At 34.9% G+C, this 22,821-nt stretch overlaps 1 protein-coding gene across 1 annotated transcript in view; it reads right to left on the minus strand.

Moving 5' to 3' along the window:
* Positions 1-10,707: 10,707 nt before the first annotated feature.
* ARSH (arylsulfatase family member H) overlaps positions 10,708-22,821 on the minus strand; it is a 37,772-nt gene continuing 25,658 nt past the window's right edge. Inside the window, exons 7-11 of the mRNA XM_027842433.1 lie at positions 21,728-21,864; positions 18,474-18,608; positions 16,010-16,172; positions 14,926-15,047; positions 10,708-11,102 (exon numbers count right to left, since the gene is read on the minus strand). Coding sequence (XP_027698234.1) covers positions 10,735-11,102; positions 14,926-15,047; positions 16,010-16,172; positions 18,474-18,608; positions 21,728-21,864 — 925 coding nt within the window. The 3' untranslated portion in view covers positions 10,708-10,734. The remainder of the gene's footprint in view (positions 11,103-14,925; positions 15,048-16,009; positions 16,173-18,473; positions 18,609-21,727; positions 21,865-22,821) is intronic.

Genomic DNA, 22,821 nt, shown 5'->3' on the forward strand with positions numbered 1-22,821 from the left:
TTAATGTCATATGTGTGGCTAAATCTGGTCAGCAGGACGTCTCCCTTCAACTTACTTGATGGGTTAAAGCTTTTCCTAGAACTTCAAACTCCTATTAGCAAACTGTACTCTGAAGCTCACCTAAAATGGTCAGATGTACTCCCCTTTCTTTCATCCTATCTATAAGGCAGACCAATGGGTGAGTAGCATTTCTAAATATTAAAACCTATCATATGTTTATTTAGAGTGAATTTTGCTTCCAACAAATATACTGAATATTTTAAAACTCTGTTAATGAATACTATATATATATATATATACACATAAAAAACCAATACTGTTAATGATTATTGTCACAAGAATACAATAGTTATGTCCTGCTCTCATATATTTTCAACGAAGTTTTGTTATTTAAGATAAAATTTGCGAGACTTTAATTTTTTAAATAATATTTTATTTTCCCCCTAATTACATGTAAAAAAAATTTAACATTCAGGGGTTTTTTAAGTTTTCAATTCCAAATTCTCTCTTTCCCTCTCTTCCCTCCCCTCTCCCTGAGATGATAAACAATCTGATATAGCTTATACATGTGCAATCATGTACAACATTTCCATATTAGTCATTTTGTGCAAGAAGATTGGAAGAGAGAAAGAGAAAGACAGAGAGAAAGAGAGAGACAGACAGAGAGAGAGAGAGACAGAGACAGAGAGACAGAGACAGAGAGAGAGATGCAGAGAAAGAGAGAGAGAGAGACATGGAGGGAGGGAGGGAGGGAGAGGGAAATGAAAATAGTATGCTTCAGTCTGTATTTAGACAGTGTCAGTTCTTTTTCTGGAGGTGGATAGTGTTTTTCACCACAAGTCCTTGGGGATTGTCTTGGATCATTATGTTACTGAGAATAGCCAAGTCATTCATAGTTCTTCTTTGCACAATGCTGCTGTTACTGTGTAAAATGGTCTCCTGGTTCTGCTCACTTCAATCAGTTCATGTCTTTCCAGTTTTTTTCTGAAATCATCTTATTTGTCATTTCTTATAGCACAAAAATATTCCATTATAATCATATACAACAACTTGTTTAGCAATTTTCCCAATTTATGGACACTCCTTCAGTTTCTAATTCTTAGCTACCACAAAAAAACTGCTATAAATATTTTCGTATAAATAGATCCTTCCCCCTACCCCCTTTTTATCTCTTTGAGGTACAGACCTAGCAGTGTTATTGTTAGATCAAAGAATCAATTTTATAACTCTTTGGGTATAGTTCAAATTGCTTGCCAGAACATTTGGATCAGTTCACAACTCCACCAACAATGCACTAGTGTCCCATTTTTCTTACATCCCCTCCAACATTTATCATTTTCCTTTGTTGTCACATTAGTCAATCTGACAGGTGTGAGGTAGTACTTTAGAGTGGTTTTAATTTGCATTTGAGACTTTAATTTCTATTTTTTATTTCATGTGTACTTATAAGATTTCAAAGACAAGAATACACCATTCCAGGGGCTGTCATTTCCTGTAATCTAAAGACTGCTACAGGGGGATATGTACAGGTGGAGAAAGTTGAGAGGGTGACTTTGCAGGTAGAATCCTCCTAACTTGGTTTTCCATTGAACTACTTCCTTCCTCAACAGGAAATTTTCCCACCTAAATAATTTTGAGCCTGGACTTTAAAACTTGTGGAGTTTTAATTGACAAATTGTCACATTTGCCTGAAATCAAAACAGAGTTAAGGGAGTTTTTCCTTTGCTATGGCTTCTCTATATCATTATTAAAACCATGGACCTCCTTTTCCTTTCATAGAAAATTTCTTTAATTATGACTTAGAAAATTGGGATTTTGTGCAAATTAAAGCATTCAACTTATAAAATAGAATCACATCCTAAAGATTGAGGACACACAGTCAGCCACTAGTACTGAAACACTGAGTTGCCTTTATAGGATTTAAATATGAAATATCTTCCATGATATTCCTCAGAGTTGTAGTTTTATTCATGTATATGATATAGGAATAGTATCATCATAAGAGGAGAATTAGAGGGAGATATGACATAGTTTTTGAAATCAAAAAGAACTTTACATGTGAAATTGCCTTAAAAATTGTGAAGACGGTGAAATTATTTTCCTATTTGAAGCATTCATCTGATAATTTTAAGAGAAAGAAAGACACATTTTCTAGTTCAGGTCCTCATGATGTAAAAATTGAGATTCTCTGAAGTTCCAATTGCATTATGTGTTCTTAATTTCATATTCTTCTTACAGCTCTATTAATAAAATCAAAACCATAAGGCTTGAGCTAGAAAGTGGTATTAAATTATATTGAACTTGTATTAAGTCTTCCTACAATCTTTTGGGACCTAAGAAGCAGATCTGGATGGAAGAGCCTCTTCACAACTTGAGAATGCGACTTCGGGGGGGCGGAGCCAAGATGGCAGAGGGAAAACAGTGACTTGTTTGAGCTCTCTCCCAAAGCCCTCCAAATACCTAAAAAAATGGCTCTAAACAAATTCTAAAGCAGCAGAACCCACAAAAAGACAGAGCAGAACAAATTTCCAGCCAAAGACAGCCTGGATGGTTGATCAGAAAGACATATCTTGCTGGGCAGGGAGAGGAGCACAGTGCGGCGTGGGCGCGCAAGCCGCAGCAACCCTGAAGCAGGCCTCAGAGGACTGAATCGCGGGCAGCTGTGGCAGTTTCCAGACTTCTCAACCCAGGAACGCCAAAGACTACATGGAACGTCAGTGGGAAAAGTCTGTGACTGCGGTCAGAGAGGAGCTAGGTTTCAGCCGCAAGTCTCGAGAGCTGCCCAAGGCCTCGGCTTTTTCCTGAGCTTCCAGCCCACAGACTGAGGGGCAATCGAGTGGTGGATCAGAGGGAGATTGCAGGGATCTCTTTGCCAGTACTGAGGCAGGAATGTCTTGCTTTACCGGAGCTTGGATCTGGGTCACAGTTCTAAGGGGTGGTCCTGGGGGGAGGAGGAGCGCTCGTGTGGTGGAGCTTGTTGTGGTGGTGGAGAGAAAACACCTCGCCCCTTATCATACCACCTTGGAAGAACTGAAAATTTACAGGTCCCTAGAAGTATCTCTGAAAACAACTATATCCTCAAGCTTGGGACAGTACACTCTTCACATTGGAAGCAGACTTTTACCTTAACAAAGAGTTTAAATCTCAAGGATAGGATTAAGGGAAATAGAGTTTGTTTTTCACAGCATGTCTACTATGGAAGTGTTTTGCATAACTACACATATATAACCTATATTTAGTTGCTTGCCTTATCAATGAGGGTGGGTGGGGAGGGAGGAAGGGAGAAAATTTGGAACCCAAAGTTTTAAAAGGATCATGAGTAAGCAGCGCAAAAAGAGTCAGACTATATTATCTTACTTTGGTGACAAAGAAGATCAAAACATACAACCAGAAGAAGACAACAAAGCCAAAGCTTCTACATCCAAAGCATCTAAGAAAAATATGAATCAGTCCCAGGCCTTGGAAGAGCTCAAAGGAATTTTGAGAAGCAGGTAAGATAAGTAGAGGAAAAACTGAGAGTGATGCAAGAAAATCATGAAAAACAACTCAACAGCTTGCTAAAGGAGACCCAAAAAAATACTAAAGAAAATAACACCTTAAAAAATAGCCTAACCCAAATGGCAAAAGAGGTCCAAAAAGCCAATGAGAAGAAGAATGCCCTAAAAAGCAAAATTGGACAAATGGAAAAGGAAGTCCAAAAGATTACTGAAGAAAATACTTCCTTAAAAATTAGAGTGGAGAAATTGGAAGAGAGGGACAATTTGAGAAATCAAGGCACTGTAAAACAAATCCAAAAGAATGAAAAATTAGAAAACAATGTGAAATATCTCATTGGAAAAACAACTGACCTGGAAAATAGATTCAGGAGAGAGAATTTAAAAATTATTGGACTATCTGAAAGCCATGATCAGAAAAAGAGCCTAGACATCATCTTTCAAGAAATTATCAAGGAAAACTGTCCTGATATTTTAGAACCAGAGGGCAAAATAGAAATTGAAAGAATCCACCGATATCCTCCTGAAAGAGATCCCCAAAGGAAAACTCCTAGGAATATTGTAGCCAAATTCCAGAGTTCCCAGATCAAGGAGAAAATATTACAAGCAGCAAGAAAGAAACAATTTAAGTATTGTGGAAACACAATCAGAATAACACAAGATTTAGCTGCTTCTACATTAAGGGACTGCAGGGCATGGAATATAATATTCCGGAAGGCAAAGGAGATAGGATTACAACCAAGAATCACCTACCCAGCAAAACTGAGTATAATCCTGTAGGGGGGAAAATGGTCATTCTGTGAAATAGGGGACTTTCAAGCATTCTTGATGAAAAGACCACAGTTGAATAGAAAATTTGATTTTCAGATACAAGACTCAAGTGGATCATGAAGAGGTAAACAGGAAAGAGAAAATCATAAGAGACTTATTAAGGTTGAACTGTTTACATTCCTGCATGGAACGATGATATTTGTAACTCATGAGACCTTTGTCAGTATTAGGGTAGTGGGAGTGGAAAAAATTATATTTATGTATATATAGATACAGATAGATAGATAGAGGGCACAGGGTGAGTTGAAAATGAAGGGGTCATACCTGGAGAATAAAATTGAGGGGTGAGAGAGGAATATACTAGGAGAAGGAGAAAGGGAGAGGTAGAATGGGGTAAATTATCCCACAAAAAAAAAAGAAAAGTCTCTTACAGTGGAGGGGAAATGGGGGAAGGTGAGAGGGAATGAGTGAATCTTATTCTCATAGGATTTAACTTAAGGACGGAATAACATACACACTCAATTGGGTATGGAAATCTTTCTTACCCTTCAGGAAAATAGGGGTAGAAGGGGACAAGAGAGTAGGGGAATGATAGAGAGGAGGGCAGATTGGGAAAGGGAGTAATCAGAAGCAAATACTTCTGAGGAGGGACAGGGTCAAAAGAAAGAATAGAATAAATGGGTGGGAGGGATAGGATTAAGGGAAATAAAGTTAGTTTTTCACAGCATGTCTACTATGGAAGTGTTTTGCATAATTGCACATATATAACCTATATTTAGTTGCTTGCCTTTTCAGTGAGGGTTGGTTGGGAGGGAGGAAGGGAGAAAATTTGGACCCCCAAGTTTTAAAAACACATGTTTAAAAAAATGTTTTCACATGCAACTGGGAAATAAGAAATACAGGAAATGGGGTACAGAAATCCATCCTGCCTTACAGGAAAATTGAAGGGGAAGGGGATAAGAGAAGGGGGGGAGAGATAGAAGGGAAGGCAGACTAGGGGAAGGGGTATTTAGAATGCATGCCATCTTGGGGTGGGGAGAGGGATGGGATGGGGTGAAAATTTGGAACTCAAAATCTTGTGGAAGTAAATGTTGAAAACAAAAAAAAAATTTTTTAAATTTAAAAAAATTTAAAAAAAGAGAGAATGCAGCTTGTTCCAGAAAAGTACATCTGTTGCTTTCTATATCTAAGAATTATAATGCAGGCTGAATAAACTCCAAAGTTCATGGGCTATAGTACCAACTAGACTTTTGAACTTTTACACTGAAGAACTTTCAACAAACTAGTGGAACTTAAACAACCTGAGAAGATCTACTTAGCTACTGAACACTTCAACCAGCATTGGAGAAGGACTTTCGGACTGTTCATGAGCAATTGTAATATGTGCTTTTTATTAAACATCCTCTGTCTTAAGCTGTAGGTCCCTATGAATGTTAGGTTTGTCATCATATTTCAAAAGAATCAGAACAATGATTCCAGGTTCCCAATATTGCTATTTTAGCAAGTGACATGTTACTAGGATCCTAAGGACACTAACAATATTAACAACACTTAGAGTTGTCTTTTGGCTTTTGATTGTACTGATAGCAAGCATTAGAGAGTTGCTTTGGAAAGGATCAATCATATTTCTTTTAATTAGCTATGTTGCTTCTGTAATTATTGCTTTTGCTGTATTATGGTAAACTGCATGAATGCTTGACTATTGACATGAGTGCTCTATTGAGAAAATTTCCTCAAAGGATCAAAGGGTGAAATTGTAAGATTTAAAATTGATTGATCATTAATACATATTGAACTGATTGAGTCTTATAAGTTTTCTCTGTATTTCAATGGACTTGATCATTCTACTAAGTATTGGTTTGACCCCTCATTGCATGAATTTGAGCTCCCTTCAGCCTATAACTTCAGTTGTGTACTGTACCCTTGTAGTTTGCCATCCATTTCTTGCAAACTGCTTGACAACATTGGCAACAAAGGAACACAATTCCAGATGCCTTGTTCTCAGTTCTCCTTTTCCAACCACAAATGTTATAAACCCATCCCTAAGTACAAACATATAGATCACAAGCCTCCTCCTCTCAGAAACTACCAAGTTTAGGACTTTCCAAGGGTTGTAAGTCAATCTGGTCATATGATGTTTGCCCACCCTGGGACTTTCCAAAGGATATTAGTCAAGTGATGTTAGACCACCTAGGGAGGAACCGAGGTAATAGGGCATGAACCAATCAGAAGCGAAATATGTCTAAGTATAAATATAGTAACTGTGCAATAAAATATTTTTCTCTGGCTGTTAGTTTTGTCCTTGGTTGCTGAGAAAATTTGGATACCTTTTACTGACAATTGCTAGCCTTGCTAATAAATTGATTGTGCTTGAAACTCTGTGCCTCAGTTTCTCTTTATTAGATATTTTTATTGCTTCTTTGGGTTTATTTCACTTGATCATACTTTTATTACAAAGGAGGATTTTTTTTTGGAAGGGGCAAGTATTGTTTGAGGTAGTGGGTAGTTATTGATAGTAATGCAAAGGAGAAAAGAAATAAAAGCATGTCACTGAAATATAAAATGCTCAAAAGGAATCAAAAAGAAGTTCAAAAAGGGACACAAACAAGTAGGACAGTGTTGATACTTTTCTCTTAAATTTAATATATTCTTTTTAAAAATAGGCTGTTTATAATAGAGATTTGCATGTTTACATAGCATCTTTTCTTCTGTTCTTTGTCCTTGGGATTTTTGTAAATGGAACTATATTTAAGCAAGATATGTGTTGTTATCAGTACTAGTGCTAATAAGCCAGACCATCTTTTGTGAGAAGTGTTATGCAATGGACAAGAGAATATGAGAGTAAATGACCAGGTGAGGCTCTAAGCTTGCAGTGATTGGGCTAAAGTTGTAATCTGGCGATCCTTTCTTCCGTTTTCACTCTTCAGTCGATTGGCTGCTGACTCTCTGAGGAAGGCAACCAGGAGCTTTGGCATAGTTATGTTAACCACAGTGACTTCATATTGGTTTGTAGTCAGCCTCCTTCCAGCTCTGAAGCCTGAACATAGATTGTAGTAAAGAGAGGAATTGTGGCAAGACAATGACATATCTTACATGTTTGATCAAGAACTAAAACATGACATATCTTATCCTCCTTGATGGAGCTCAGTCTTCTCTATTCCCTTTGTCTTATCTGTGACTAGGCTGGAGAGGCAATGGCCTCTGGAATGTGACATTCCAGGGGGGTGGAAGGAACAATGACTTCAATTTTATGAAAGATGGGTTATGGCATTCCTGAAATGCTGGGAAAAGGTGCTTGTAGCTCATTAGCATTGTTCTGAAGTATGCAATGAACCATGAATCTTAGAATTGGAAGGAACCACAGAAGCTATCTAGTCAGACTCATGCCTGAAGAATGGATTCCCAGAAAAGCATTTAGCTATTTAAAGACCTCCAAGGGTAAAGAATTAACTACTTTTTGATAGAAACCATTTCACTTTCAGACAGCTCTGTCTGTGAGAAATCTTTTCTTCTTCCTGATGTAAAAATGAAATTTGATTCTGCATATTCTATCACTTTTCTGAATACTGGGACCAAGCTCAACAAATTCCTTCTCTCCTCAACATGACCATCCTTGAAAGCTACTGTAATGCAAACTAAATATTCTCTTCTCCATGTTACAAGAGTGTCATGAAATTCTCTGGGTACATCTAGGGATATGATCAATTTCAAAGGACTTGTTCTACCTATTGGTGGAATCAGATGAAAGTGAACCTCTTTACCAACCTGCCACCTTCCTGGGGCTATATACTTTTCTTTTTCTTACCTTTGTCATAAAATTTCTCAAGCTATGATTCTTTCCTTTCCATAGAGAGATGGCACCTTTTCACAGGATGTTGTTACAAGTAGGTGGTTAAAATTCAACATTTTTTGGAAGAGACTATAGATATTACCAAACTTTGCTAACCAGAGTAGGTTAAATATAGATAAATAGATAGTTGATCACACCTATCATTGACATCATCACTCATTAACACTTACGTAGTGCTTCCTGAGTTCCAGGTACTGAGCAATCTATCATTTTACAAAGGAAAAGGCACAGGTTGATGAATAGAACTTCTAAAGAAACACATCCATTCATTTGGACTGATGACAAACCTCTCAATAGAATGCAAGCTTCTTGAAGTTAGAGATTGCTTTTATTTTTTTGTTTTGGATTCCTAGCATCTAATCTGACAGCTGGCATATAATAGTTATATAACCCACATTTGTTGAACTGAATCACTTTTAAGATTATTGATGGCTTTATTCTCTGGCTCTATTCACCTGATATTGTGAAAATCAAACAGATGCCACATCTTGCCGCATGAGAAAAATACCTGAATGACATGAAACCTAGGTTTCTTGAAACCTAGAAAGCTTTTGAAATGTCAGGGAACTGGAAAACAAAAGAGGAATCAACACTGCAAAGGACACTTACCCTACGAAATAGTTATGGAAAGAACACTAACAATTTCATTAGATTATAATCTCCTTGAGGGCAGGGACTGTCATTCAATTCTTATGGACTGGATTTGTTGGAGGCGAAGGGAAATGGGGGATGTTAAGTTACCAGCCTCCATGATCTCACATGTATGTGGTCCTCTATCCTTTGTACTCTTCTTATATACTTGTCATATCAATTTGTAATACATTTATTTGTTAACATGTCTCCATATCACTTACTAATTTATAAAAACCTTGAAGGCAGGGGGCATTTGTTACTCATCTTTTTTTTAATCTCCCCAGAGCCTAGAACCTTATGAGAACATTTCACATAAAAAGTACTTGCCAAATATTTAACAAATGAACTAAAAGGAAAACTTTACAAATGCTTAGCAAATAAATCTGTGCATCATCCTGATGCTTGGATATTACTAATGGAGTGCACAAGGCATGGGCTTTGACCAAATACAATAAGCAATTCACTCTTCATTGAGAGTATAATGCTTGAAGGACAAATGATGGATTTGTTGAAAGGGTGTGTTGATCATACCCTCTTGGATACGTGTTTCCTTGTTTAAAGAGTGGATATGTTTTTTCTACAGCCCTGTACTCACCTGTGTGAAATTGGATAAATGTCAAAGTGCATGCCAAAAGTATGCTTATCTAATGCCTTTTATTTCTATAACACTGTCAAATCACAGCTTGGGTGACTGAGCAACTAATTAAAAAAAGTTCTACACTATCCCTTGAAGCTCTAAATATAAAATTAAAATAAAGAAATGAAAAGAAAGGGAGTAATTGAAGCAAGAAATTTTATGATGACCCATAAAAGTATTGCTCAATTTGTCTTTATAATAAGAGCTTCTTATTCTGCACATGCCCCAAAATAATTCCCCATAATAAGCTAGTTTTTTCATTTTTCTTATTCTTTCTTTAATTCATTCATTTATGCTGCTAATAATTCTAGAACATGATATGATGCTGACAACTATTTTTACAATGAATTTTTTATTGTCTTCTGGAAGTGTTCCAGAATGTGTTGTAAATCTCCACAGAGAATAATAAAGCGTTAGTGATAGATAAGCAGAAGAGATAATGAAAATAAGGTTGTGCTATGATTTTTTCCCCTTTTCCTCCTTCCTTCTGTCTAGAATTTCCCTTCCTTATCCACCCTACTCCCAAACCTCCTACTTGCATTTTCTTTAAGCTTATAGAAGAGAGACAGAAATAGCCTGAGACAGAAACAGAGAGAGATAAAGCAGAGGCACAGAGACAGAGAAACAGACTCAGAGAAATAGATACAGACACAGTTAGAGACAGAGAGTAAGAAAGGGAAGGAAAAGAAAACATCAAAGACAGAAAGGAGGGAGAAAGGTGATAAAACCATGAAAACAGGTAAACAGATGCACAGGAATCTGGTAGAATAGTCTGGAGTGGTTTTCATGTGCTGAGATTGGATTAGCAGAATGTTGAGTTCCAAAGAAATACCAGTGCCACTCCCTGCCTTTCCTTCATGTCAGTCACTGGAGTGGTAAATATCTTGAGTTTCAAATGGAAATTGAATGCTAATTATTATTTACTACTAAATTGAGCAGATCATGCAAAACTGAACATGTTATAAGTTGCAAGCAAAAGTTGCTAGAGAAAATATTTTTAAACTTTAAAATTGAGATATTACAAGTATAAGCAATTTTGATCAAATTATAAGATTTCTCAAAGTGTTATCTTGAACCAAGTCCTGATATGCAATGCCTTGTTGACATTTTAAAGTTAGAACTTAACAAAATGTTTTACATTGGGTTTATTATACTGAAAAAAAAATTGGTTTATTGAGCTCCTAGGAGAAAAAAAGAAGGATAAAAACCTGATAGCCAAAGGAAAAAGCTCCTAAAGCCATTCTTTCAGATTCCAAATGAAAATAAGCTGTTAATTTGTTTCATACATGCTTACTTTTACTTTCAAATAATATGTACAGCAGATCTCAGTAACCAGTAGCTTGTTTTCCTCATAGGTGAGTAGGTAGAGTGTTATCTTCCTTATCACAGCCACAAAATGGGAAAGTCCCACAGCAAGGTTGGAGCCATGGTTTCCAGATGGTGTTGAATACAGAGAACTGTTGTGGGGCTGGCATCAATGTTCTCCGGTGCTCTTTTACCGCCTCTTCCATTTTCTTTATCACTGCATCAAAGAGCCCTTCATTTTCAGGAGTAAGAAGATGCTCTTCAGAAGGGTCCCTTGAAATATCAAACAGCAAAGGAGGGTCATGGTAGTCGACGTCCCCAGAACATGGACAAAGACCACTCCAATAGCAGGCTCTGCCTTCCTCTGGCTCAAATTTTGGAGTCACATAATGAGCCTTCCACACTGTACCACCTGGAAAAAGGTAAGTCAGTTATTAAGGCATAGGAATAAATATAAGTAAACTACAATATTCCAAAAGTTTCTGAAAGCAAAGTTATTTTCCTCAGGTATTATCACTTAAAACTATTTTTCTCTGTTCCTCACCTCAACAAACTGAAAAAGAAACTTTAAAATATATTAGATGCATACCAACCAATAGAATTCTCCAAATCACTAACAATAAAGAAAAAAGTCAAAACAACCCTAAGATTTTATATGACACTCCAGAAAATTGGAAGAGATGATGTTAGATGGAAGGACTCAATGTTGGAGGAGTTTTAAAGCCCTTTTGACACTGTCCAGGAAAGATTAGTAAAGCTAAACATTTTTGCAAATCTAGTGAAGTTGTTGATGCCACGTAAGTGAATTCATTAAGGATCATAAGGTTTAGGGCTAGAGGGGACCTTTGAAATCCTCTAGTATTAATTTTATTATTTAATTAATCATTAGTGGATCTGCGAATTAGTAAGCCATTTTGGAAATCAATTTAGAACTATGCAAATAAAGTGGCTAAAATTTCCACACCTTTTCAGTCAGGGATTTGACTGCTAGGCGTATAACCCCAAGGAGATCATTGGCAAAAAGAATGGTTTCATATATACCAACATACATATAGCAGCACTTTTCATGGCACCAAAAAACTAAGAACCAAACAATTATGTGGCACAATCAATAGTGCTCTGACTCTGGAGACAAGAAAACTTAGGTTCACATCTAGGCTCAGACACTGTGCAATTCTGAGCAAATAACTTAACCTGTGCCTCAGTTTTCTCATCTGTAAAACAGGGATTAAAAATAGCACTAAAAAATCCCAGAGTTGTCGTGAAGATAAAAGCTCATATTTATAAATCATTTTACAAACTTTATAGGACAGCTAGGTGGCACAGTGTATACAGCACTGAGCCTTGAGTCATGAAGACTTGATTTCAAATCTGACCTCCAACATTTACTAGCTGTGTGACCCTAGGCAAGCCACTTATCCCTTTTTGCCTCAGTTTCCTCATCTGTAAAATGAGTTGGAGAAGGAAATGGTAAACCATTCCAGTATCCTTTCCAAGAAAACCCCAAATGGGGTCACAAAGAGTCAGACAAAACTGAAATCAACTGAACAACAAACCTGCAAACCTCAGAGCACTATGTAAATGCTAGTTGTTTATTTTCATTGCCAGTAGTCATAGTAGGAGAAGGAGTAAGAGTCATCCCTCAACTGGTAAATGCCAAACAAATTGTGGTGCATGAATAGAATGGAATATTACCACGCTGTAACAAGTGTCAAATATGAAGAATAGAGCAAAGTACAGAAAGACTTACATGAACTGACACAAAGTGAAGTAAGCAGAGCCTAGAAAACAATAGACAATGATCTAAACAAAGTGAATGGAAAAAATAACCATCACAAAACAATCAAAATGAATGTTGCAAAATTACAGAAAATAAGCTTGTCTCCCAAGAAGATACATGGGGAGAAAGCTCCCCCTATTCCTTTGCAGAGTCAGGGGTGACAGTTGAGGTGGGGATTGCATAGCTTTGAAACACTGAACATAGTGTCATTTTTTAATTGATCAGTTGTGCTCATTTTTTTCCTTTTCCCCTTTTTCTTTTTTTAAAAAATTCATTGTGAAAATGGATGAAAAATAGAAAGACAAAAGGATTCAAGGAAATTTAAGCATTATAAAAACAAAAGTTATCAGTAAGAATTTAGTAAAAACAAAAAAGAAGTATACCAGCAATAAAATCTCAAAGTAGCCAAGGAACAAAAAAAATTTACTATTGAGCCCTAGTCATACAACACATGATCAATAGGACTCACAGTATCTGTCAAGGTACACAGGCTTTGGGACAATGCTTCCTAATTTTTATTCCTTATTCACAGGAATTAAAAGACTCAATTAAGAACTAGTTTTAACTCAGTCAAGAAAAGCAAGAAATGTTATGTGTTACTAAATAAGTATTATCTTTCTTATTCCTTTTATAAAATCACTTTTCAAACTATCATATTTGAAGAGGATATAAATAAGATATGGAAAGGTTATTCACAGTTGCTTTCTTTTCAAATACAATATGAAAAGATTATTCACAGTTCTTTTCTTTTTCATGTGAACTGACTGGTGATTGTCATTTCTGGGTGACTATCAGGTAAAAAATATTGCAGCTGCATCATAAAGTTTTTCAAGGATGTGCCAATTATGAAATAGCTCTCAAGCAATGCTATGTTCAGAAAGGATGAGTGAAGGTACAATCATCTCCACCTACTCTTTCTGGAAGGAAATTCAAAGAAGAAATAGCTTATGTTGGGGAAATGTCACCCCTATGCCTTGTAAATTAGCCTGGGGATTCCCGGTCAGCTAGGACAGCTATGATCTTTATGAGATTCTTCTAAAATGACCAATATGTAATGGATTGACAATTGCCCAAATAATAACAATCACCAAGGGGACCTAATGAGAATCCAGAATCCAATTATTTATTCTATTCTCACTTTTCCTAATGAGATCCTAGGAGTATTTGAGCCAAGATAATAACAAAAGAAACTCATTCCACTCTTGAAATATATGCCCCCTTCTGGTTAATAAAAGTAAAAGAACAGAAAAGGAAAATTCACCTTCATCGAATACAGATATAAAATATTTCTGCCGTTATATGGAGAATACTTTCTGAGCACCTTCCCCTCCACAGCAGAGAAATTTTATTGATGCAGACAGGCTTCTGCTTTGAGAGACCCTGTCTACACTGATGAGATGGATATCCCACACTATAATAAACTGCATGAGGGCAAATCACATAATTTTCTGTTAGATAAAAAAATCTAAATTGGAAAACAGAGTATATTTATATTTCTCCATACGCCAAAGACCCTGAATGGGATTTCTTTTGAAGAAACAGAGAGATGTCTTGGAATTAGTTTAGTGTGAAAATCAAGAGAACCAATCAGATTAACATTTATTCTATCATGTGCTGCCACATGTATTATTCATAAAATACAGGTGGATGCAATTAATCAGCATTTCCCACTTATGGGAAAAGAAAGACCTCTAAACCCAATGACCATCTCCCAATCTGACAGGAACTCACCACCCCAACTTGTAAAATCCATCATCTTTCTTTCAATCAGAAATCAAATCACCTAATCTTGTATAGTGGTTTATATATTGTTCATTGCTTTCTTTTAACATATAAAAATGTCTCCCCCTATGTTTGGGGTCCAGTGCCAAGCTGAAGATTGGTCCTGATTTGTTATGCAATCAGCATGCTTTGCTTGATAAATCAGTATGCTCAAAAGCTCAAACATTTGTTGCCTCAGTTATTTCAGATTTCACCTGTCACACTCTACTAGGAAAGGATTAGCTGTTCCTTTGATTGAGTTCTGTTTTTATGTGAATTCTAGTGAGTAAAAATGGACAGGAGAGATTAAACACTACAAAGTTTTTAAAAGAAGGCAATAGAGAGTAACATACCAAGAAATTCAAAGAAACTAAGTTGTTTTTTTTTTATCAATTACTCCAGTTTGACTTATACACTGACATTTCTTTTCTTTTGCACTTTGTCATGTACAAATCACCATGACATCACTATTAGTCCAACTGTGTATAACTAAACTAAAATGCTTGTCTGAATACATTTAACTAAAAGAATCAAATCTTGTAGTTATGTTTTCCCCCTTTGTGTCACATTGTCTTGTCTCAAGTAGAAAAAAAAATCCTTAATTTGTACTATTGTAATTTGATTGTTGAGCAATCTAGGAAGTTATCACAGTAAAATAAATCTTATGCACATTCAGGTATATCTCAATACTCACAGTCTTTTTGATGCCACCGTACTGTGTGTAAGTATATTCCACAGTAATGGAAAAGGAATTCATGTGCTGATCGAAAAACTCTACCTTGTAGTAAAGGCTTCAGGTTCTTGCCATCAATCACTCTGAAATTGAAAAAAAAATAGAAGAGAATGAAAATGAAGAATATCCTAGGTGATGCACAGTAAATTCAATGATCTAATATAGCCCATCATCTCAAAAATGTTAAAGAAGCATCACAATTTTCTCACCTTAAATATATTAGTAAAATCAGTATTATACACCTAATGTCTTTTAACATCTCCAGGCAAGATATGTAGTCTAAATTTTAAGGGCCCTTGGAGGGCGAGTCCAATCCACACCAGAAACACAAATGTCTTTTACAATGTTCCTGGCAAGTGGTCATCAGACCCCAACTTTAAGAATGGGAAACTCAATATTGGAGTATATATGTTAAAAGAACATACAAATTGTCAGCTGAGGATAAGAATTAGAATTTTCAATCGAAATTTCATCATTCTTTACCCCCCAAATTTCATTTCATAATTTGAATTGGACATGAAGTATATTGTATTTTTCTTTTGAATATGATATATAATTGTATTTCTATTGGCACAATCTTGCCCATAGAATTTGGGCAATCTGGAAGTAATCCAAGTAACCTGAAAGTCAGTAGTTTTTGAGCCTTGAAAGCAGTGCAAATTTGGAAATAATATTTTCACCATTACCAAAGCTATTTTCATGAGTCTAGTGTTTGGAATGATCAAATCTGTCTTACTTTACTCAAATATAAATACATAGGCTTAGCTTTGGTGTGGAATTAAAACAAGGGGATAAGTTTGCCCCTGTAGGTATAACAAGAGGCCAACATTTTTAGATCTTATATTTGTAGAGCATAGACCCTGTGAAAGTGTAAAATAAAATAGTCACATTCAATATCTATTTCATTTTGTATTAACTATGTGTTGATGCATGAACACACACAAATATTTACAAATATGCATCTTCACATTTTATAGATATGGTCTCAAATATTACTTAAGCAGAAAAATACATTTAAATAGTAAATTATCATAAATTTGTGTACCTGTCCTGTGGCAATATTGCTCCAGCCACATAAGACAATGTTGGATAAATATCCATGAGACTTGTAGGTTCATTAATCACGCCACCAGCCAGAAGGATCATTGGCCATCGAAATATTCCTGGCACCCGAATTCCCCCTTCCCAGCCTCCCATTCCTTTGCCTCCTAAAGTTCATAACAAGTAGTGCAAATAATTAGGCATGATCTTATGTACATAGATTTATTGAAGCAAAAATCAAAAAATTTCTTGATAATATACTATGCCCTAGCATTTTCCTAGGCAATATGGAGACTACAAAGAAATTTAAGATAAATTTTCTTAAGAACCTCATCATTGCACCTGGGAATTTAAAACCTCAAGGTTTTTAATGAATAGGACAAAGAGTCTACTAAAGTTGCCATAGGATTATATTCAGTTAAATTAGCAAATGATTGATTTAGAAAGTTGTTATAAATTCAGAGATTCATGTGGACTAGAGTGTTCTGGGACATCTTGATGGAGGAAAAAGATCTGTAGTAATTTTTGAGATAGAGAGAATGAGGAAAGGCATTCAGATTTTTGAGAAAGAGATGAGTGATGGAAAAAGCTAAAAAATAGCAACAAGATATCACAAATCATGCTTGGGGTATAAGTATTAGATGATTTTAACTGGATCTAAGGATTCATATAAGAGAATAGTAGGCAGGAAGTCTATAAAATAGGTTCTTTTGTAGGCTACAGAATGTAGCTTCCATAGCCAACAGGGAACTATTTAGGATGGGAGCAATATTACAATAACAACATTTCCAAAAAAATTTTTTTTTATGAATTAGAAAATCATGCTTGCAGAATACAAAGGTTGCTCTCATGCCAAATGTTATAGCCAAATCTGGATCAAAACAAATTCTCACTAGGAAACTCATAAATAAATTGTCTTATTTGTATCTAAGGTTTAGATTATGTAGATAAAATAATTATGATCAGTAATTAATGACTATTTTTTGAACACCTATTCTGTGAAAATACTATTAGAAATGGTTTGACTAAAAGGGGTTCAAAATCTAATTGGAAAGCAAAGATGTATACGTAACTACACAGAGTAATTAATAAACAGAATAAAAGTATTAAATTGTACAGTATAGACAGAAAAGCCTCCAGCCTTACAGATACTTTTCAAAAATCAGAAGACCCTTAGAGAAGCTATTTGGATGAATGTACATTTATACAAATCACTCTGTACTACTTTAGTCATGTGTATGTATAGGCATACGTATGTATATATTGAACCTGTGTATATACACGAATGCATATCATGTATATGTATATGTGATATACATTCATAGATGTATATGTATGTGTTATACACGCATGTCTCCTTACTCTAAATATATTCTAGGACAAGTGGCTCTGTATCATTATTTAATAATATATGTGTATGTATACATACATACATACATACATATATATATATATATATATATACTAGGAACTGTTTGAGAGACAAACTAAAGTAATAGAATTCAATTTTCAAATAATAATAAAACAATTGTTAAATCCAAATAAGTAATGCCCGCTTGGAGACTGAGGAGGCTGCATCCTCATCCTATTGATTCTACCATAAGCAGAAAGTGATTTAAGTTCTTTTTTGGTAGGAGTGATGGTCACAATCAGCTGAGGAGTCACATGTGAGAGTATTCGTTTTTAGCTCTACCTTTTTTTTTTTTTACCCAAAATGATATAATTCATTATCCATCTTCACCATATTAGCTTTAAATTGTTTTTTATTACTAGGATATTATAAAACAATGTGTTGTTGGTCCTTAAAGCAATCCCAAGACGAGGACTTTTATAGGTACTGCTGTAAAAAGGCTAAATAAATGATTATGTGTTTGCTTTAAAAAAAAAAAAAAGCCATGTTACTCTGTAGTTACATTTTACACAGTTACCTACTTATGAAATCCTTAAAGGAAAAAAAATCCAGCCTTGCAATTTTATCATTGTGGGAATTGATGGTGTGAAACTCCCTCTATCAATGCAGATCAGCAATTGATCTCTAACTTTAAAAATTATATAGCCCCATGATTTTAAGTGACTGGCCCAAGGTCAAGGACTTGAATCCAGATGTTCCTGACTCCAAAGCCAGCCATTTATAAGCTATGCAATGCTGCATTTCAATTTAAGTTTATCTATTTAGAAGTGAGAAAAGAGGGGGTTTTTTTGCATATTTCCACAAAATATTCATCCACTTACTCTTAGGACTAGAAAATTTGAGAATATCTCATATGTGTTTATATTATATTTCTATACATATGTTTTATATATCAAATATTTTACCTTTACACTTTCTCATTTTAAACCTTTCTGATAAAATAAGCAACACTTTTGGGTGCTAATGTTTAAAATGTTAAATGTTAAAATGTTAATGTTAAAGACATTAAGAATCTCAATTTTCAAAAGAAAGCATTTCAATACAATATTATTACCACCTTTGTACATTCCATTCCAACCACCAAGCTGGGATTTTCCTTCCTGAGACTCCAAATGACCTCCATGGTCAGAAGTAAAATATACAAGTGTGTTATTTCTCAAATATTCCTTGTCGATAACATCAAGAATTTTGCCTATAATAAAGACAGATGAATCAAGACAATGTGAATTATTATCCTTTTTTTCTAATAAAACAATTTAATTCCATTTAAAAAAAAACTATAATATAGATGAAGTAGGTATACATAATAATAGAAAGAAGCCCAAAATGCTTTAAGTATACCTTGTTTAGTAAAACTCATTTAGCAGAACTTGAAATTTAAATAATTCCTAAGTTCACTCCAAGGAGAGCAAAATCCCTACATTTACACAGTCAGGACACTCAAAGGTCACCAAGTTAACAAGCATTTATTAATTGCTTACTACATTCCAGATAATGTGCTGAGTACAGTGCTACCTTGAGTCTGCCATATGAATTGTAGGTTATCCTTACTCTATCTGCGTGATAGTCTGATGGTAATTAATAATTTGCTAGGCTCATCTGTAAAATGTGTTGAAGTGTTGTCAGGCTCCAACAAGGCATAGAAAGAGAGAAATAAAGCATTTGGTAAGGTACAAACATAAACATACACATCTATTGCAACTAACTGACTGTTAGATACTAGTCAGACAGCAGAAAACATTAAAATGAGTTTCCATTGCTAAAGAGAAAAGAAGGATTTAGCTCTAACGATATAAAGAGATGAGCTGAAATAACATGTTTATTTCAAAGTCTTGTTAAATTTCCTCTTAATAAATATAAGAGACTGGTATGAAAGGATACAGAATGAAGTAACTAGAAACAAATGAACCATACACGTGGTAATCTTTTTTTTTAATTTGCAACAAACCTGTGATGTCATATTATATGAAAATTTCAGTGAACTTACTCAACAAATGCAAATCTGTACTTGTTCTGCAAGTCTTAGAGAGTTGCAACATAACTACAGCTATAAAAATAGAGACAACTTTAAATGGCAACAAAATCCATTTTTTAAAGCAATGGACAATAGAAGGAATCTTAAGGGCTGTCTAATCCAACCCCCTTATTTCACAGGTAAGAAAACTGAAACCTTCAAGTTCCTTGTACATAAAATTAGGAGTTGAACAAGATGACTTTAAAGGTCACTTCCAGCTCTAAACTGATAAATCAATAACCCAGAAAAATTTAATAACTTTATCAAGATCACACAAGGAATAAACAGGAAGATTGAAACTGTAGTCCTCTGAGTCCAAACCCAGCAAACTTCCACTTTTCCACAGTATCAACATATCTACCAACATGGAGTATTAATCAGGAAGGAGAAAACATGACAAGTTAATAAGGTAGATGATATACCAACTAAGAATAGAGATCACAGGATGTTACATAGGCTAGTGCCAACATTTTTAACCTGTTCCTTTCTCTTCTTCTTCTGTCACATATAAGGAAGGAGCAAGTTGGAAAAAGAAATTAAAGACTTTTTCCTGATTATTTGAGGAGGCTGGATAGCAAGCATGTCCTTGCTAAGGAAGGTAAAACTGCTGACTACAAAAAAAAAAAGAAAAAAAGAAAAAAGAAGAGAAAGAAATTCTCTATGGGCTCTGATACCTTGTAGAACCACAGAAGATTTGGGAAGTCTGACTTTGGACTCTAACTTGAGAAATGTTGTGTTAGTTACCTTTGTGGTGTTATTATCATGCTCTAACTAGAGATTAAAATAAATTGTTCTTGTTAATTGAAAAGGGTAAAAAATTGTACTTAGATACTTCTTTTTTTCTTTCTAAACACATCATTTTACATTTGTTCTTCAATTTTGCTACAATTAACTAGTCTGAAACTTCTTTTTGGAAAAAAAACCATGAAGTCACAAATCTGATACCACTACTCTCATACTTTGTCAAAATGTTCACTAATTTCAGATGAAAGAAATAAGAATAAATATTCATATAAGTACTTTACTAACTTTAAAATATAAACTAATACTAGTAATGTGGAACAAGCAGAATGATAGAGTAAAAAAAAAAAAAGTCATGTTCCTTCTTTGAGCCTTAGTTTCCTCATCTGTAAAATGAGGGCACTGGAGAAGATGAAGATGATATCAAGAATACTTGACACCTTTAAATGCCATCATCCAATGACTAGTTATTACAGATGAAAGATGTCTGAAAAGACACTAAAATCTCTATCTCTGGTGCTTATTGTGTCTCCTTAGAAGAGTCATTTCATTTTATCTCTCTCTCTCTCTCTCTCTCTCTCTCTCTCTCCCCCCCATTATATCCCTTGAGATTCCTGACCTCTTGATCCTCTGTATGAATTTTTTTTCTTAGCTCTGCAAATGTAGATATATGTATATACATATATAAACATGCATATGCTTAAGCATATATATGTATGTACATATATAGGAAGAGCATTTGTGTGCATATATATGTATATACTGTATATACACAGTGGTGTGCTGGTAAATATTTAATAACCAACTGTCCAAAAAATGCATAGACACCACACACTTTTTCCTTTAATGTGCGTTAACATTTTCTGCATCCCTTTCTTAAGTCTAGAAAATCAACAAAACAATAAATGAAGCTATATTTTGGGGTTTCACAGTTTTTTGAGGTATAAATGCTCACACTGAAAATTTAACAATTGGCTCTCTTTCAAAAGTTTAAAAAACTTGTCTGAAGGGGCAGCTAGGTGGAGCAGTGGATAGAACTCTGGCCTTGGAGTGAGGAGGACCTGAGTTCAAATCCAGCCTCAGACACATGATACTAGCTGTGTGACACTGGGCAAGTCACTTAACCCCGATTGCCTCACCAAAAAAAAAAAAAAAGAGTTGTTTGTTAAAAAAAAAAACTTGTCTAAGTATAAATACTGTCTGAGATGGTGGTGAGCCTAGAACCAAAATATTATCACATATATAAAATGTTGTACTAATTCATGTAGATTAGTTATTACTATTTGTTAAATTGAATTATTCTTCCTTAAAGCTCATTTGTTAAAAGGCTAAGTGGTATTCCCCTGGCATCTCCACAATGTTAGGAGAATTTGAGGAAGAATGTTGCATGGGAAGCCTTGTGTCACTTAGGGTAAGACCTGAGGAAAATTCAGAGAGTATCAACAAGTATGGATTGGATATGATCTGTCTGCCTGGAGGGAATAACCATCTCAATGAGATCGTGAGCCATTTAACATAGAATGAACTTAATCACTGTTTCCTAAAGTGATACTTACCTACCATCCAATCCATTTCTTCTACATTGTCCCCATAGAGTCCATATTTACTGCGCCCAACAAACTTCTCTTTAGTCACAAGTGGAATGTGCACATGAAGAAAGGACACAAAGAGAAGAAAGGGCCCTTGTTTGTTCCTAAGAAAGAAAAAAATTCAATTCACCTCACTCCCTGGAAAAACAGATTTGGCATTTAAAGAAGCTGCAGTGAAATATGAAACCATAAAACATTCTTTGAAAGTTTTAGTGAAGGCTGACTGAAATAGTGGATACATTTTTAAATAAATATAGCAAGGTCATTTGTCTTAAAGAGAAACGTAAAAAAAAAAAAAAAGTTTGATACTAGAAAGAATCTTGACCCTACCATTTATAGTTCATTTGTTTGTCAATGTCCTTAAAATATGGTGCTAGAAATGAACAATCTTTCTTGAGAAATATCATGGTATTTCAACCAAACATTCAATTTGGATTCAATAAGATCTGCCTTTAACACTTAGTAGTTGTGTGACTAAAGGCAAGTAATTTAACTTGGTCTTATTTTCTTCATCTGCAAAGTGAGGATAAAAACAGTTATACCTCAGAGCATTGTTGTTGGAAGGCTAAAATGAGATTAGGTGTTAAAAGCACTATAGAAGTGCCAACTACTATTATTATTATTATTATATTAGTTTATTTTCCCCTTCAAAACTCAGCATGATTGACTCTAGCCTAGATCATGGGATCCTAGCATTAGAAAGGAACTTTAAGGTGATATTGTTCAAACTCCTATATGAAACATTAATCACTTCTATAGTATTCATTAAAAAAAATCATAATCCAAAAGCCACTTAAATACCTTCAATGATAGAGAACTATTTAATTAGACCTTATAAACTTAAATAAAACCTAACTTTTAGGACATCCCATTTTAGATTGAGCCAAAATATGCTTCCCTGTGACTTTCACCTATCAATCCCAATTATGACATCTGGGCAAAGTAAAAAACATCTAACCATTTTTCTAAATGACAATTCTCCAAATATTACGTGGAAAAAGCACTGGAGACTTGAATGAGACTATCTGAAGACTAACCCCAGCTGGAAGAAAATTTGAAAA

Source organism: Vombatus ursinus, unplaced genomic scaffold (assembly GCF_900497805.2).
Source record: "Vombatus ursinus unplaced genomic scaffold, bare-nosed wombat genome assembly UNPS02014872.1, whole genome shotgun sequence".
NCBI lineage: Eukaryota > Metazoa > Chordata > Mammalia > Diprotodontia > Vombatidae > Vombatus > Vombatus ursinus.